This window comes from Meles meles, chromosome 20, assembly GCF_922984935.1.
Source record: "Meles meles chromosome 20, mMelMel3.1 paternal haplotype, whole genome shotgun sequence".
Classification (NCBI taxonomy): Eukaryota; Metazoa; Chordata; class Mammalia; order Carnivora; family Mustelidae; genus Meles; species Meles meles.
Genome location: NC_060085.1, coordinates 17208741 through 17225844, shown reverse-complemented (window position 1 = coordinate 17225844; position 17104 = coordinate 17208741). Strand labels below are relative to the sequence as shown.

General features: G+C 50.5%; 2 protein-coding genes across 3 annotated transcripts in view; one reads left to right on the top strand and one right to left on the bottom strand.

Annotated features, from left to right (window-relative positions):
* Window positions 1-11277, top strand: part of SETD2 (SET domain containing 2, histone lysine methyltransferase) — a 128348-nt gene extending 117071 nt beyond the window's left edge. The window contains exons 19-21 of the mRNA XM_045990162.1: window positions 8158-8238; window positions 10020-10121; window positions 10452-11277. Of these exons, the coding sequence (XP_045846118.1) occupies window positions 8158-8238; window positions 10020-10121; window positions 10452-10613 (345 nt within the window). The 3' untranslated portion in view covers window positions 10614-11277. The remainder of the gene's footprint in view (window positions 1-8157; window positions 8239-10019; window positions 10122-10451) is intronic.
* A 2370-nt stretch (window positions 11278-13647) lies between these two features.
* LOC123932509 (death domain-containing membrane protein NRADD-like) lies at window positions 13648-17029 on the bottom strand. 2 transcript variants are annotated; one of them, XM_045990771.1, is made up of 5 exons: window positions 16859-16993; window positions 15510-15591; window positions 14723-14906; window positions 14476-14606; window positions 13648-14378 (listed from the first exon to the last, which is right to left on the bottom strand). In XM_045990771.1, the coding sequence occupies exons 2-5, from the start codon at window positions 15586-15588 to the stop codon at window positions 14059-14061; spliced, it is 714 nt and encodes a 237-aa protein (XP_045846727.1). In that variant the 5' UTR covers window positions 15589-15591; window positions 16859-16993; the 3' UTR covers window positions 13648-14058. The 2 variants fall into 2 exon arrangements, with proteins under 2 accessions (XP_045846727.1, XP_045846726.1); XM_045990770.1 differs by having other exon boundaries at window positions 15510-17029.
* Window positions 17030-17104: the final 75 nt, after the last annotated feature.

The window sequence follows — 17104 nt, the reverse complement described above, 5'->3', positions numbered from 1 at the left end:
GTAAGCACCAAAGCAGAGCAACTTAAACTCTTATGAATGGTTTTACAACATACCTTTTCATTACCCATGACTCTGACAGTCTCTGCCTTTTGATTGGTGTGTTTAATCTATGGACATTTAATAAATGTGTCAGTAAGGTTGGGTTTAAGATCTACCCCCTTACTATTTTCTAGTTTTTCATCTGTCTTCTGTGGGGGGGGGGGTGGTTTGTGCTTTCTTTTGGATTAAATTTATATTTTTGCCTAAAATAGTTCACTGGCTTTTCTATTGGCTTATTAGCCATTCCTCTTTTACTTTTTAGTAGTTTCTCTAGGGAGTGGTTATTAGAGTGTAGTGTGGGGACCTTAGGGATTTTAAGACCCTTTCAAGGGAGCCATGAGGCCAAAACTATTTTCATAATAATGCTAAAATATAAGCCTTTCCCACTCTCATCCATTCACAAGTATACCATGGAATTTTCCAAAAGATACATGACATGATTGAATACAGAAGGAAGTGAGAATCCAGCTGTCTTCTGTTAAGCCTGACATTTAAAGAGATTTCCAAAATGTAAAAAACTGTGCCATTTTTACCAGTTTCTTTAGTTTTGGAAAAGAAAGTTATCTTTTCACAAAAAAATTACATTCACATATGATGGGTTTGTTAATGCTGTTTAAAAAGAAATGAATATTTTTTTCTGTTTGAATTTAATTTCCCCCCCCTTTTTTTTAAAAAGATTTTATTTGAGAGAGAGCACGCAGACAAGTTGAGGGGGAGGGGCAGAGGGTTCCTGCAAGCAGGAAGCCTGATGTGGGGCTCCATCACAGGACCCTGGGATCATGACCGGAGCCCATGGCAGACAACCGACTAAGCCACCCAGGCACCGCTAAATTTAATTTCTAATACGGTAAATTTGGTTAGATAGAACCCATATGAACAAAAGCTCTCTGGGGTCCTCAATATTTGAAGAGCAGAAAGGAATCTTGAGACCTAAAAGTTTGAGAACTACTGCTCTGTAACTTACAATATGAATATTTATCTTATTAGAGTGTCCTGTTATATCAAATACCATTTAATGGATAATTTTAAGAACCTACTTACATTTGCCCCCTCCTGTCCATTGTTCTGTTGTTGCCATACATTTTTTTATTCTTTCATATGCTATGAACCCCAGAATTTATTATTTTTTGCTTTAGTTTATTATAGGTTAAAGAATTTTTTAAAAACTTGGGAGCAAAGTCTTTTATTTGACCCATATTTGCCATTTCTCATACTCTTTGTTCTTTCATGTAGATTTGAGCTTTTTCTGGAAACCTTTTCCTTTAGACTGAAGAGTTTCCTTTAATATTTCCTTTAATATTTCATGTCTAATGGTGATCGAGTTCTCTGTTTTCGTTTGTCTGAAAAAGGTTCTTGTCTTTCCTCTTTCTTTTTTTTTTAATAGACTATTTTTTAGAGCAGTTTCAGGTTCACGTCAAAATTAAGTGGAAAGTACAGAGAGTTTCTATATAACACCCCCCGTCACTACACATGCGTGGCTTCCCCCAACTATTAACAACCTGCCAGAGTGGTCCATTTATTACAGTGAACCTGCATTGACATATCACTGTCCCCCAAAGTCTGTAGTTTGCATTAGGATTCTTGATGTCGAACACTCTGGGTTTGGTAATGTGTAATGGCATGTATCCACTATTATAGTATCAAACAGAATAGTTTCACTGCCTAAATATATTCTGTGCATCCCTCCCTCCTTGTCTACCTCCCTCATCCCTATCCCTGACAACCACTGATCTTTTTACTGTCTCTGGTTTTGCTTTTTACAGAATGTCATATAGTTGGACTCATAGTATGTTGCCTTTTCAAATTCATTTCATTCACTTAGCATTATACATTTAAAGTTCCTTCATTATACAAGTAAGTCTTTTCATGACTTGCTAGCTCATTTCTTTTTAGCACTTAACAATATTCCACAGTCTGGATCTACCACAGTTTATGTATTTGTCCTCTAGCTACTGAAGGACATCTTGGTTGCTTCCAAGTTTGTGGAAGTTTTTATGGGCATAAATTTTCCATTCGTTTGGTAGATAACGAGAGTCACAGGTATGGATCCTATGATAAGTGTATGTTCAGTTTTGTAAGAAACTGCCAGAGTACCTTTATTTTTGAAGGATATTTTTACTGGGTAGAGACATTCTAAGTTGATACTTTATTTCCCCCTTTCATCACTTTAAAAGGTGTTACTCCGGGGCGCCTGGGTGGCTCAGTGGGTTGGGCTGCTGCCTTCGACTCAGGTCATGATCTCAGGGTCCTGGGATTGAGTCCCACATCGGGCTCTCTGCTCCGCAGGGAGCCTGCTTCCTCCTCTCTCTCTGCCTGCCTCTCTGCCTACTTGTGATCTCTTTCTGTCAAGTAAATAAATAAAATCTTAAAAAAAAAAAAAAAGTTGTTACTCCATTTTTTCCTTTCTTTTTTTTTTTTAATTTATTTTCAGCGTAACAGTGTTCATTGTTTTTGCACCACACCCAGTGCTCCATGCAGTACGTGCCCTCCCTATTACCCACCACCTGGTTCCTCAACCTCCCACCGCCCCCCCCCCCGCCCCTTCAAGACCCTCTGCTTGTTTTTCAGAGTCCATAGTCTCTCATGTCCATTTTTTTCCTTCTTAACAGTTGTTTCTAATAAGACTGTACTTATCTTTTTCCCCCAAATATAATGTCTTTCCTCCTTTCTGCCTGTGTGGAGAAAATTTTCTCCTTATAATTGGTTTTTAAGAATTTGATTATGGGGGCGCCTGTGTGACTCAGTCATTAAATGTCTGCCTTCAGCTGGGTCATGGTCCCGGCATCCTCGGATTGAGCCCTGCACTTGCTTCTCCCTGTACTGCTCCTCCTGCTTGTGTTCTCTCTCTCTCTCTCACTCTGTCTAAAATAAAATAAATAAATAAATAAAATCTAAAATAAATAAATAAAATCTTTAAAAAGAAAAAAGAGGGGTGTCTGGGTGGCTCAGTGGGTTAAAGCCTCTGCCTTCGGCTCAGGTCATGATCCCAGGGTCCTGGGAGCGAGCCCCACATGGGGCTCTCTGCTCAGCAGGGAGCCTGCTTTCCTTTCTCTCTCTGCCTGTCTCTCTGCCTTTCTGCCTGCTTGTGATCTCTGTCTGTCAAATAAATAAATAAAAGCCTTTTAATAAATAAATAAAAAGAATATATGTATAAAATGCTGTGGGAGCACAGTGATTAATGGTCTGAGAAGATGCATCAGTGATATGTCAGAGAAAACATGATTTTACCTGTAGCCAAGGTAGGCAGGAAAGAGCATTCTAGGTAGATAAAGCAGTTTTTGCAAAGGCGTAAAGTCAGGATAAGACAGAGTGTATATAGGAAATATAATTTGGTACAGTGAGAATTTGGTGCTTATGGGGTAGTGAGCAAGACAAAAATATGGAAATGTAGGTCAGATTTAAATTGTCTAAGATCTTGGTGTCCTACTGAAGTGATTACTGTATGATAGGTACTTGGGAATCAGTGAATGCTTTTAAAGCAGGGGAATCAGTTAAATGTGTTTCCCTTGAGCAAAACATTTGGGGGGCTCATGGGCTCATTTAAAAAGGTAAGATTGGTAGCAGGGAGATCAGATTGGAGAGTATCATAATAGCTTAGGCAAAGGGAGGGGTTAAGAATGGAGATTTTGGGGATTCATGCAAAGATGTTTAAGAGGCATTGTGGTCAAGACTTCACAAACAAGGGTATGGAAGAGGTAAGGATGGTCTAACGATGGCTTGGGGAGATAAAAATCTCATTATTCAGTCTAAGGGATATAGGAAAGATCAGGAGGAGGTTTGGAAATAAGTTCAGTGTGGAATTTGAGCTTCTTACAGGATCCAGGATAAGAAATGGCTGGTAGACAGTTGTGTCTAGGTTTGAGTCATCAGTAAATTGGTGGTTTTTTGAAACATTAGGGGGATATGGTACCCATATGGGTAAGGTGTGTAATGGGCAGAGAATTCTTTGAGGAGAGCTGTGAGGTGCTGGATGGGTGGTTTTGAAAGCTTTTGATGCTGAGACTAAGCATCTGTGAGAGCCCTCCTTCTCTGTTTTCCTCCAGTGTTGTTCCCTCCTCTTGGTCATCTTGTGCTCTCTTCCATCATCCATCATGTGGTGAGTGTAATGTCAAGCCTTCCCTTTGAGGACCTCAGACGTGAATCATTCCTGACTGCTTGCATGATTGAGAGACAGCAGCTTTTACTGCTGCTTTCTGGCTTTTAATGAACATTCAGACTCAAGTATAGTAGATGTCCTAAGTGTAACTCTCTGGAGTGTTTGTTGGGTTGAGGGAGTTGGAAGAGGATGGGTCAGAGGCCAAAAATCTTTTCAGTTAATGGTCCCATCTTTGGCATTGGGGTAATTTGCAAAAGGATTCCATATGAAATCACTTCCCAGCAATGGAGAGGGATCCAGGAAATCGTATTTGAGGATTGTCAAAAACCAGAACCCAGATCTCTGCAGACCAGATAGTTAAGTTGTCCAGTAAGCACAGCCTGGCTGATAGCTGGGGGACCAGAGAGAAACTCCCAGGACTGTACTACACTACACTCAAGGCCAGATGGAGGGAGTAGGAGGCCTTCTGGTTCTTAGTGATGGCTTTTAGGACCTTCGTTCCGGGTTGATCATCTCCACTTCTAGGGAAGTAGATGGGGCCTGTGTGTAATTAGGCTTTTGAAACACTCTTTCTAGAAGTCACTTAGAGATCTTTCTGTTGTCCAGTCCTTCCTTCTCCAGTCCCACCTTTTTTTTCTTGACAGAACAAAGTGTGTTGCCTTATTTAGAACTAACACTGAAATAAGTATTTTTGTTCTTTGTACTACCAAAGGTGGTCGCAACTCTAACACAGAATATACTGAGCTTTTATTTTCAAGGCTCCTTCTTACTTCACCTTTTAATTGATGTACACGGGCTCACACGTTGTAGAATTTAGGTTGAATCGTGTAGTGTTTCTGATAAGCTCAACTTCTGCTTCTGGATTCATGCTGCCCTGAAAGATAAAAAAGTTCCTCCTTGAATAATATTTTACATCTCGTTTTCCAAAGGACATTTGCTAAAATCCCGGGAGAGAGAAGCATTAGGTTGGTATATCCTGCTCTCTTTGTCAGGACTCCTTCTAGCCAGCCTGTGCTCCTGAGTTCTGAGGCACTTGGGCTCTGGGACATGGTCATTTCTGCTTATATAACAGAGGATGGAGTTTGTGTTTGTTTTGCCAAACAGTGTGTGGTTACCAGAGCCACCCATTATGCTTAAAGTCATTCCCTTTCTGAGCTAGAAAGACTTGAAACCTCACCTTGGGTAATGTGAAGATACTTAGGCCTTCCCTGTTATGTTCATATCTGGTCATATTCTAGCCAGATGCCCTGGAGTCCAGATATGCTCCTGATGAAGGCTGACAGCAGGGCGAGCTGCTAGAGGCAGTAAGGTCTGGCTGTCTACCAGGCCCTCCGCCCACATTTCATTGCGTGCTCTCATCTGGCCGCTGTTCACATAGTTTCGCGCCCAAATCCTCCACTGGCTGATGATACCCCATATGAGCCAGTGGGTGGAAAAGGCAAGCTGATTTTTGCAGAAACCCTGAGGAGGGTTTGTTTGTTTTTTCGCCTATCAGAGTGCTTTCCCCCTCTCTGATGGGTTCCTGGTATCTCAGGAAGACCACTTGCATGACAGCTAGATGTTCTCTACAGCATGGTAGAGCTCGTTATGTTTCGGGGACCATTGGTCCAGGCTAATTCGGTCTTTTCTGGTGTGAAAGGATTTTTAATTGGCAGTAGGTATTTGAGAAGGTTATCTACACTCGTTTTAAAAGTTACATATTCTAGGGGCGCCTGGGTGGCTCAGTGGGTTAAAGCCTCTGCCTTCGGCTCAGGTCATGATCCCAGGGTCCTGGGATTGAGCCCCACGTCAGGCTCTCTGTTCCGTGGGGAGCCTGCTTCCTCCTCTCTCTCTGCCTGCCTCTCTGCCTAGTTGTGATTTCTCTCTGTCAAATAAATAAAATATTTAAAAAAAAAAAAGTTACATATTCTAGAGAGGCTGACATTTTAAATGGGACTTTCCTGGAGTTGGGGAGGTTTTTCATGTCCGTGTCCGTCAGGTGCTATCCTTCGCTCTGACTCTGGCTCCAGGTGTTGCTCGGCATTGGGCCTGAGGAAGTGTTAGCCGGTTTCTGAAATCATCTCTCATGCCATTTGCAGACCACAGACCAAGGAGGGATACGTGAATTTCAAGTACTCCCTTGAGTACTTCCTTTGGGTAATGATTTCCATGATGTAAGTCTAGGCACCCTTCATTTGAGCCTTTCTTTTCTCAGTTCCAGTTGCTCAGCACTCAAAAGGACCACAAGAGCTAGACAGAACTCAGTGGGCTGCGCTCTGTAACTGTGTCTTAATGCCCTACCACCCTCACCGAGTCAGAGATTGAATTAGAAAGCTGTTACATATGCACTAGACTGACTTACTAGCTTTCTGAACACATACCCCATTCAGAGGGAAGCCGAACACTCCTCTTTACACAGTGCTCTTACTGAGAGCCTGGCCTCTCCTGTAGGGCCAGGAGCCTTGAGACGGCTGTCCTACCTCCAGGGGCTTTCTGGAAGCCTTCCTGTTGCTCCTCATTTCTGAGACCTGGAAGAGAGCAGCTGAGGGTGTGTCAAAATTTCCTTGGCTTATTCAGGCCCTTCTTGAGCCCTTGCTACCTGAGGTCTTGCCGTGAAGCGCAGCAGCACACTCCCCTACTGGAAAAAATAACCACAAAGCCCCAAAGCAAAACATTAGGAAACAGAGTTACAGTGTGCTTTTTGGTCCTGTTTCCTGAAAACAGGTCGAATCTGTATGTTCTGAATCTGTATGTACTCTGCCCTCCCCTTCCTGCTCCCACAGCCACAGAAAGTAGAAAAATGGAAAATATGTGAGGTTTTTATAACAAATCAGAGAAAGCAGATTTGTAGCAGCCCAAAGCCAAGGGAGTGCCACCTTTCTCTGGAGCCAGTCCAGAGCGGAGGGAGCCGAACAGCTCCTCCCTCACCAGTGCCCTCAGACTGTTCGTGGAAATGGAATAGTCCGCACTGGGATGGGAGGGCAGTCGAGACGTTCTCTGCTCTCAGTGGCTAGCGGAAACATGAAGCACCTATGATAGCAACTGCGGTGTCTCTGTCTATCTGAAAGCTTTCCGAAGGGAATGCTCGTAAATCTTTGCTGTGGAAAATTATGTTTACTAGTCAGGGGCTTGATGGTTGGTGGTGGGCAGAGGTGTGGGGAGATGGCCCTGCGTGGCAGGTGCTCTGAATGCCGAGAGCCCCGGCCTCTCGGCAGTGGCTGCTGAGGGGGAGCTTGGCAGCCTCCTCTCTAGCACAGCGGGGAAAGAGTATTTTTAGGTTTGTTATCATCTTACCAGCTTGGGACAGAGTAGTTTCTGTGTCTTTGCATCTATTAATCTGTTCACTGACTTGGATGGCCCTCGTCTCCGTGGCCCACCCCCCGCCCGCCATGCCGTGACCTGTCTTTAGTCTTCACATTCCTGAGCTGGAGATACCAACCTGCAGGGAGCTCTGCCGAGGGCTGAGACTCTTCCCTACAGTCCAGCCATACTGCCTTCGGAGGAAAGATGATGTGTGCGCAGGGGGAACGGAGAGGCCTGGATGAGGACCATGGTGTGGTCTGACTGTCCAGTTACGTGGTGAAAGGTCTTCAGAACAGAGCATTCTGCCCTTATCCTGGAATCCTAGAATGTCAGAGCCAGGAGAAGTGGAACTCCCTGAGCCTCACTTGACAGTGTGCGTCCTGAAGCTCAGAACAGGGACCTGAGAGGTCCATCAAACAGCATGTTCCTCTGCAGAGAGGGTGACTCTGAAACAACTGGGAATGCTAGGAACATCAAGGATGTAACTTTAACTTAGGGCAGAGAACGTGGTATAGGAGGGAGGCCACAGCCAGGTGACAGGATTGAAACGTGAGGTGAGACTGGTGGTGCCAGCAACCACGCTGACTCCCAGCCATGCCCGCTTGGGATTCTAAGTGGATCTGAATACTGTGAGTCAGGTGTCCCAACTGGGGGAAAGAAAGGAGCGTTCTGGAACATCAGGACATCACTGACCTGACCTCTTGTGCCAGCACTGTTAACGTTTTCTTTTGCATTTCTAGACCTCAAAAAAGCCCAAGACGGCAGAAGCGGACACCTCCAGTGAGCTGGCTAAGAAAAGCAAAGAAGTATTCAGAAAAGAGGTAAGGTTTGGTGGGTGTGGGCCCTAAGCTCCACAGGCTTAAGCCTGAGCCCTTTCCTTTCTTGTCCTGAGTGTTAGGCTGCCCTACATTTGGGTCTTCCCTTGCTTTTGTGGTGTGACTGTATGGTTGCCACGTGAGGGGGGCCCGCCAGAATGGTCCTTTGTAGGTGGGTGGGAAGCACTTTCATATCATTGTCATTTCATCCCTGTAGCTGCTCCTGAGGTAGGCAAGACAGGAAAGGTCATCTTATGCAGTTGGAGGACCTCTTAAGGTTCAGAGAAGGTAAGTTCTAGACAGAAGGCCTGAATTCCAGCCCTCTGGCTCAAAGTCCAGTTCTGTTTCTGCAGCCTTTCATTTGGTGGCTGCCTCATCCTCAGGGGACTGGGAGAAAGCAGCTCCTCTTCATGCTACTGGCAGTGTGTGTCTCCAGCTGTCAGGACACCAGCCTTGTCTGTCTCAGGGCATCTAGATTCTGAACTCCAGTCTTGATTCACCGACTGTTGGAGGAAACAGACCTGTGAATAAGGAATGGCAGCTGTGTGCCGAGCATGCCATCTGGGGGCTGGAGGCCACTGTTCGGGGTGTCAGGAAGGGCTGTTGAGTCGGGCGTAGGAAGGGACCAGGTAGATCGGGAGGGATGGAACTTCAGGCAGTAGAACGTGCAGTAGCAAAAGAAATCATCTTCCCTTCGAGGGAATTATAAGTAGTCCACAAGCCGTAGCGCAGGGCGCGTGCAGGGTGTTGGGAGATGAGGCCGGCCAGTGCTGCTGCTTCATCAAGGGCCTGTGTGTCAGGCAGTTACGGGGCACCTGTGCAGGGCTGGAAGCTGGGAAGAAGGAATTCCCTGACTATTTGGGGAAGTGGACGGAAGTGAGAGAGTATGGGAGCCAGAAGACCATAGAAAAACTCAGTAAAAGCCCTTTCCAAAGCTAAAATTTAGTTTGTCGTTCTCCCTGTGTGAACTTACTGGTGTTTTGGCTCAGCCAACCGGCAGCTTTTTGTTCAATGCCTGCCTTGTGATAACAGCCTTGTCCTTTGAACATCGTCAGCATCCTGGAGTTTCAGGAACGGGGAGACCCTGTTCATGGTGCTCCCTGACAAAGTGGCGATCGCTGGCCTTTTTGCTTCCTTTGTACTCTGGGATCTTAGCACCGCAGGTGCTTTGAGAGGTCCTGTGCGGGGGTCTCTTCTGAGAGCCACTGGTAGGACAGACACTGTAGAGACACGCTCAGGAGGACGCTGGACATTGTGTATGGGAAAGGGTCCTGCCCCGTGCTTCTTGCACTGGCTAGCTCACCAGGCCTAACGTGCTTCCTGTTGCTGCGGGGGGGGGGGGGGGGTCAGGTGACGTGTAACACCAGATCTAAGTGAGCTTCTGCAACAAATGCCTGTGTTCGTGTCATGGCTGAGGCTGCCGGTAGCACCGGAACACTTCTCTGCTCCGCCTCCAAGGCCATAGTCTCTCTTCATGCCAAGGACGGGAGATTTGTTAGCGGAGACCAGAGGCTGCCATGAGATTCAGCAGTGGGGTCCCTTGCCTGGGTCTGCTCCTTCTGCTCTAAGTCCGGCTTGCTCGTCTATCCAAGGCAGCTCTGTCCCTCTTGGGGCTGACCTAGGATCCTTTTCTCTTCTACCCCACTAGCCTCATAGCATTCTTCTATCCAAAACCAGCCAACCTGAGTGGCGGAACGGGAAGGGTTGGCTGTCTCATTATGTCCTCAGCGCAACCCCTTGCCTGCTCTGGACTTGTGAGCAGCGTGTGCTCTTTCTCCTGCCTGCAGATGTCACAGTTCATCGTCCAGTGCCTGAACCCTTACCGGAAACCTGACTGCAAAGTGGGAAGGATCACCACAACCGAAGACTTCAAACACCTAGCTCGCAAGGTATCCCCTCTGCCCAGATGATGTTCTGGGTAAACCACGTACCCTTCATCACAGAAAGTGGGTTTTCCTTGCCAGAAGCTGGGGCTGGGGACCCAGGGAGAGGGAGGGAAGGTTAGGGAAGGGAGGGCACCCTGCTGGAGGGTAGGGCTGGTGGGCGTCTCACAGACTCGCCGAGCTTAGCCTCCCCTTTCTGCTGACCCCAGCCCCAGCTGGCCCCAGCCTGTCTCTTTACTTAACCCCAGTCTTGGTGAGAAGGGCCCCATGGCACTGGGCTGGCCTTAACCCCCTGAGATCCTTTCCACTCTGGTCTTTCTTCTGTGTCCTGGACAGCTGACCCATGGCGTGATGAACAAGGAGCTGAAGTACTGTAAGAACCCTGAGGACCTGGAGTGCAATGAGAACGTGAAACACAAAACCAAGGAGTACATTAAGAAGTACATGCAGAAGTTTGGGGCTGTTTACAAACCCAAAGAGGACACTGAATTAGAGTGACTTGTGGGGCCAGGGTGGGAGGACAGGTGAGCAGGTGGGACAGACTCGGCAGAAGTAACCCTGCGGGCCCGCTGCCCCCCCACCCCCTGTCAGGGCTGTGCTACCGGTGACACGTCGCCCTGGGGAATTCAGACCTGCAGATTTCAGCGGAAAGCCACGAAAATGAGCCCCCTCTACAACAAGCGATCCCTGGTCATGAGCTGTTGGGGTGTGGTTGGAGGCCCATCAGAGGCAAGGGCTTAAGGAAGGACCCCGCTAAGATCCTGGCCAGGCCTAGCCCCACTCCCAAACCTGGGTCTCCTCCTTGGCGGTGCTGTCAGCGCACAGACCCATGCGCATCCCCACCCACGACCCCCCGAAGATCTGTATAATATTTTAATGTATATGTGAATATATTGAAAATAATTTGTTTTTCCTGGTTTCGTTTGTTTTTCATTTTGCTTTTAGCCTCTACATGCTAGATCACAGAAAGACTTTGTAAGGACGGTTTTAAGTTCTCCTGCAAGGTTTAATTTGTTATCATGTAAATATTCCAAAGCAGGCTGCCTTGTGGTTTCGGCTAGCCTTGTGCTATGTTGATAAGATTGATTTACTGCTTAAAATCACTTTACTTTATCCAATTTTTACTGAACTTTTTATGTAAAAAATAAAATCAATTAAAGAACTTGGCATGTGTGTTCCCTAAAAGCTAGTCAGGCATATTTGTAAATAGTGGTGTCACTGGAGAGAGAGAGGAGAGATGGTGGCCGTAGTTGTTTGAAGCTCAGAGTTAATCCTTGAGCTTGGAGTTCTCCACAGGCCTTGCTCCCGACAGGTCTCGCTGTGACTGACACTTGGGGCCTTGGGATCTGATGCCTGTGTTCAGGGTGGAGTCAACTTGTGCTACCTGTATTCCAGAGCAAAAGAAGCGGACCCGAGGGCCTCATTGGCTCTGGCTTCACTTTGGTTTGTAGGTCAGGCAGGAGATGGGCACGAGTCTTCCCCTTTATACTTCCTAGCTGAGGAGAGGTGCATTGACCCTCTTCCCTCCAGAACTTGAGTTCCCCAAGCTCACTGGAATGCTCCTTTGATGGGCAGGTTCCCTGCCCTCCCCCACCAGGCACCCTGACACTGGGGTTGGGCACTAGAGGGAGGACCCGTGTAAGGGGGTACAGTGCCCAGACTGTGATTAAAAAGTGGACACCCGGAGGAGGTGGGGTTCAGTGTCGCTCCCCCCCACCCCCACCCCGCCCTCCACTTTGATGGACCAGTTGCCTCGGCTGTGAGGAGGACCGCAGGCTGCAGGCTGGTCTGGAGCCATCTTTGCAGAGATTGGTCCCATCTCTTCCTCTCCAGGGCTGTTTTGCTCCCTGCAGCCATGCCCTTGGGGAAGGGGCTGTGGCCCGCTGAGTCTTGGGCAGGGTGGATGGTGGTCAGCACTCGCCTGCTGGGTGCTGTGCTTGGCACTTGGAGCTCGGGTTGTGCTCACTTGATCCTTACAACCCTGGGGATGGGAGCTGGCACTGTTTGGAGGAGATTCAGGCTCAGAGAGGCTCAGGAACTCATATCCTCATTGCTAAAAGAGGAGAAAAACACCTATTTTCAAGTCCTGCCCAGTAGGCATGCTGTTTAATAATGTAGCCAAAGTGTTTTCCCAGGCTACTGAGGCCTTCTCAAAACTATTTAAAGCACGTTATCTCAAGTGGGTGGACTCTAATTCAACCCTCTTAACATTTGAGAGCTATTACAGAGAATATCTCCGTTCATGTGCGCATGAAAAGGGAGTGGCTCCCTTTTGGGTGGGTTTGTGGTGCAGGGGTGCGGCTCTACGCTCTGCTGCTGCTCCCAACCAAGTCAAACTCACGGTTTGACCCGAGGCTCCAGGTTTCAGATGTTCCAAGGACATTTAGGTGGCTTTCCATTAAAGGGGAGTGACCAGGGAGTTGCAGAGTTTTAGACAGGACACCTATAGAGAGGGATTGTTACCTTAGCTCCCCGTGAAGTTTTTTCGGAAACGTTCCCCATCCCACAACATCCCTTGACACCTTGAGACTCCACTCCCCCTTAGTTGTGACCAGGGTTGCCAGCTGATGGAGAAGCTGTCGGGTGCCACTCCGTACTGGCTTCCACATCCAGGGCCAGTCCCTAGATGTGGAAGTCCCTGGGGCTGACTCCCAGCCCCCCCCCCCCCGAGGTGTGAGCTCTCCTGGGTGCACCGGTCTGATTTCATCCAACGGAACGCCGAGCCCCTCCTACTTTCCCTTCTGGGTTTCCTGGGGTTTTGCCCAATGGTCATATTCACATGGAGGGAGCTATAAACCTGCCCTTCCTTAAGGATGAGATTTCCAGGGTTAAGCAGTCCTGGCGAAGGGTTTCTGAGGAGCAGCAGTCTGATGCTGGGCGCTCACAGAGCAGCTGCTCCTGGTCACGGCTCAGCAGAACAGGATGAAGCCCAGGCCTCCCTGGGCCCCCACTGAACCCCAAGACTCCTGAGCTCGAGTGGCTGTGTTGCTTTAGTGCTCTGACCCTCGTGGGTCCCAGGATGGTGGCCACTGTTCCTTCCTAGGCAGGGGCCCGTCTGCTACAGCAACCCCTTTCGAAGGCAGTAACCAACCTGCCTGCTTCTTCCAGGCAGGCCGATATGTGGAGTGCAGGCCCCTCGGGTGGGAGGTTTGACCTGTGGGCCCTCGGCTTGTGTGAAAATCACAGAATCAACTATGGAGTCATGTTTGGAACTTGCGTGAGTCTTCTAAGTAGAGTCTTTCTCCCTTTTTTCTCATCTAGAGGTGACCTGAGGCTCAGGGCGTCTGCCTCCAGCCTCCCCTTGGTACTGGTTACAGCAGAAGTCACAAAAATGGTCTCAAGCCCAAGGCCTCTCAGTACCAGTCTGAGAGTGTAAGGGGTGGGGGGGCTCCTGAACACACCATCCCAGTTACTGTCCTCCTGCGAGGGAAGCCAAAGTTCGGAAAGCTAGACCAGCTCGCTCCCGCGCGCAGCCAGGGCACGGCAGACGCAGGATGTGAATGCCAGCCAGTGCCGGACACACTGCCACTCACGCGCTCCTCCCACATCCCAGGGACCCTCTTCTTTTTCTGGGCCTCCGCCTCACAGCCACCCAACTGTTCCACAGGCCCAAGGAGTCAGAGGCGGCTCAGTAGTCCAAACTTGCCTTTAATAGGAGATACAAAAGTAGAAAAACCAGCTGAGGCTATATAAGGAGAGATGGAGTAGGGAGGATGAGGGCAGGGCCACTCCTCCCTGCTAAGTCCCCCCCATGTCCTGGTCCCTGTCCTGGAGGAAGGTAGGGCAAGGGGAGGTGAGTGGTGGCCGGGTCTTCTCTGTTCCCTCCTACCCGAGCAGGCTGAGGCCACCAATGCCAGGAAGCTCGAGGAAGGGAAAGCGTATGTGGAGTAGGGGGGAAGCACCAAAGCAGGTTCCCTGAGAGGTCCGGCTGTGGTGGCATTGCCTACACCACAGAGCAGCCCTCAGCTGGGGAGCTCAGAAGCCGGACCACATCTTCACGGCCCATGGCGGCCAGGGCGTCCTCCAGCACCCTGAGGGTGGCCCTGCTGCCTTCTTTGACAGCCCAGTCCCTCAGCAGGGTGTGGGCTGGAACCTGGCCCTGGGCCATGATCTCCACAGTGTCAGCATGGTAGCCCAGGCGGCCCGCCAGTCCCTGCCAGCCCTTGTCAGCTTCGCCGGACGTTTCCAGGAGCCGTTCCACTTCCTCTTGCTGCTGCCGAGGGAGATGAAGGTAGAGCCGGCAGCCAAGTTCAGGATGTGGCCCTGGGATGGGAGACAAGAGGGGCACAAGAGGGTCAGATGGGCTGGGCGGTATGGCTAAGAGGGTCTGAAAGTCTATAGATTGGGGAAGGAGGCTCACCCTGGCTCCCGGGCAGCTGGGGATTGTCCAGGAAGGCAATGCTGTCCCCATGCCTCTGGTCCCTGTCGAGGGCCCCCAGCTCTGCAGTCCGAGCTTTGGCCAGCTGCTGTCTTTGTTTATGTGAGCGCCAGCTGTAGGGAGCAGGGGGGGCCCGCCAACCTGTTCCAGCCTTCACTGAGACAGAGGGAGCTGGCCGGGAGTCCGGATGGGGAGGGGTGCGCCACAGGGCAGTGCCCGCAGTACCTACCACTTGAAGGCCACGTAGGCGAGCAGACCAAGGACCACGGTGGCCAGGAGGGCACAGTAGACGGGGATAATGCTGCCTGAGGCCCCTGGAGGCTCAGGGGGGAATGGGGAGGATGTATTGGGGGCCAGAGCTCCCCCTACCCATACCCCTTCCCTGTCCCTGTCCTGCACCCTCCGGGTCTTATCTGTAGAGAAAAGGACAAACAGGATCAAGAGCACGAAAACAAGGCCAGGGCCCCAAGTAGTGGTCACTTAGACTTTGCTGCCAGAAAGGTTTGAACCAAGAATCCCCACTTCACAGAGTCAAAAATTCATGCCACAGCATCGAGATTGGCTCATTATCCCACCCTCGTCTCCAACAGCCTCCTCTCTGCTCACCACTGTTAGACACCCAGCCCTTCCCGGGGGCTTCTCCTCCCAGGTGTCGCCTACTCTGGGAAGGCTTCCTTGATCTCTCCCAGTCTCTCCCTTTTTTGGCTCCTGCTGTGCCTCCTCTGTCTATGGCGGCATCACACTGTGTGTCCTGTCTCTCCCACCATGTTTGGACCGTGAGAGCAAACTGATACATGTTGGTCCCCACGGGGGCTTCTACACAGGAGGCCTTGTAAAGTTTTGCAAAATAAAGCTGAGCCAGAGGGCAAAAGAATGCTGCTGCTCGCTTTGCCTGGAAGCCAGTTATCTCCACGCAGGTGGGGCCTAGGGTACAGAGACTCCAAAGCTTGTGACTGGACTTGTGTGGGACCTAGCCACCTACCCAGTCGCCCAAATCTGGATCAAAAGACACTTACCCACATTGAGCATGCCTTCCCTGTGGCTGGAGTTGTGAAGCATGGCTCTGCCGGCCATCAGGGCTCCCAGGGACTGCATCTCCTGGAGAAGGGGTTGGAGTGTCATGCCAACACTCAGGCAAGGGAGCTGGGAGACTTCTTCTCTGAGTCCAAAATCCGCTATGTGTAGTGAGATGGGGCAAATTCTTCAGGCCAGATGCTGGGAGTCCCTTGGTGTCGGTGTCATCTGTCTCCCTCTCCTGGATCACTCCATCCTGATTGACTCCAGGGCTGGTTACCCACCCCACCTCCCCAACCTCTCCACTCACCAACCTGGACCAGTTTCCTCTTGTGTCAGATGGGGTGGGGTGGGCAGAGCTAGTCCCCACAGGCCAAAGCTGGAGGAGCCAGGGTGCAGCTCAGGACGGAGGAGAGCAGCTTGGAAACCTTAGCAAACCCCTGGTCTGAGTCCAGGGATGGTACGAGACCACAAAAACTCCCATCCCCACCTCAGTCAGAGCCAGGCTGGAGACTCGCTGGCGGGGTGGGGGTGGAGGGGCTCCCCCCGGAATTCACAGCATGAGCCAGCGGAACTCAAGTCTCCAAGGCAGGGCTTCCTGTAACTACGGCCCCACTCCTGCCTCCAGGGTCAGGATCCAGCCCTCACCTCCTGCCCAGAAACTGGACAGGAGGGTTCCTTGGTGGCCCAGAGGCCCCCTGGTCCCTTCTCACCTGGGAATTCAGATGGCCTGGAGGCAAGAAACCTAAAGGACAGGACTACTTAGTCCCAGGATCCACCTGGACCTACAGGGCTGATCCTGCTGAAATCTGCTTCCTAAGGCCTGGATAAGAGAAACCCTATCTGGGCTGAGAATGGATCTTGCCCAGAAAGGAACGGAAAAGAAACCTGGGGGCAGGCCCTCCAACTCCCCAACATCCACCACCACATCCGGCCTGGTCTCCAAACTCACTTCCCTGCCCAGTCAGCAAGTGGGTTTGGGACAGAGACTGCAGTGGTCCTTGCCACGAGTGAGACTCATACATTTGTGTCACTTACCACATAAGGGGCCCTTTCCTGGATCCTGGATGGCAGGTGGGCCTATGACCAGCGCGCCTAGCCACGCCAGGCCTCTGTCTGCCCGACCCACCCCGAGCTGCGGGGCTAGAGCCCCCACCCCCATTCCCGCCTACATACACACACACACTCGTCTCCGGGCCACAAAATATGTCCACGCGTACCAACACGGACGCCCGCACCACGAAGGCCTACACCCGCAGGATCGCGGGCCTCGAGGTGGGGGACAGAAAAGCAGCCCCCGGCTCTCGGTCGGGGGTAAGACCCCGGGCTCTGTTCCCAATCCCTTCCTGACCTGCGGCAGCCGCCCCCCGTGTCTCCCAAGATCCACTCAGGCTGGTGAGATCCGCGCCTCTGCGCCGCCAGGATCCCGTGGGCCAGCCGGGAAGGCTGCGTGCCGTCCCGGGGGAGGCCAGCTGCGGCAAGGCGCGGAGCTGGGCGGGGCGGGCAGTCCCGGGAGCCAGCCCGAGCGCCCACGGAGGAGGGGCCTAGGCCGGAGCGCGGGGGCGCGCGGGGGGCGGAGCGGCCGTCTGCGGCCCCA

Coding starts and splice junctions, on each gene's coding strand:
- LOC123932509 (XM_045990770.1), bottom strand. CDS start 15,615: ATGACACTCCAACCCCTTCTCCAGGAGATGCAGTCCCTGGGAGCCCTG. Junction 14,607..14,722: donor GCCTACGTGGCCTTCAAGTG/GTAGGTACTGCG, acceptor TGCTCCCTACAG/CTGGCGCTCACATAAACAAA. Junction 14,379..14,475: donor CCAGCTGCCCGGGAGCCAGG/GTGAGCCTCCTT, acceptor CTCCCATCCCAG/GGCCACATCCTGAACTTGGC.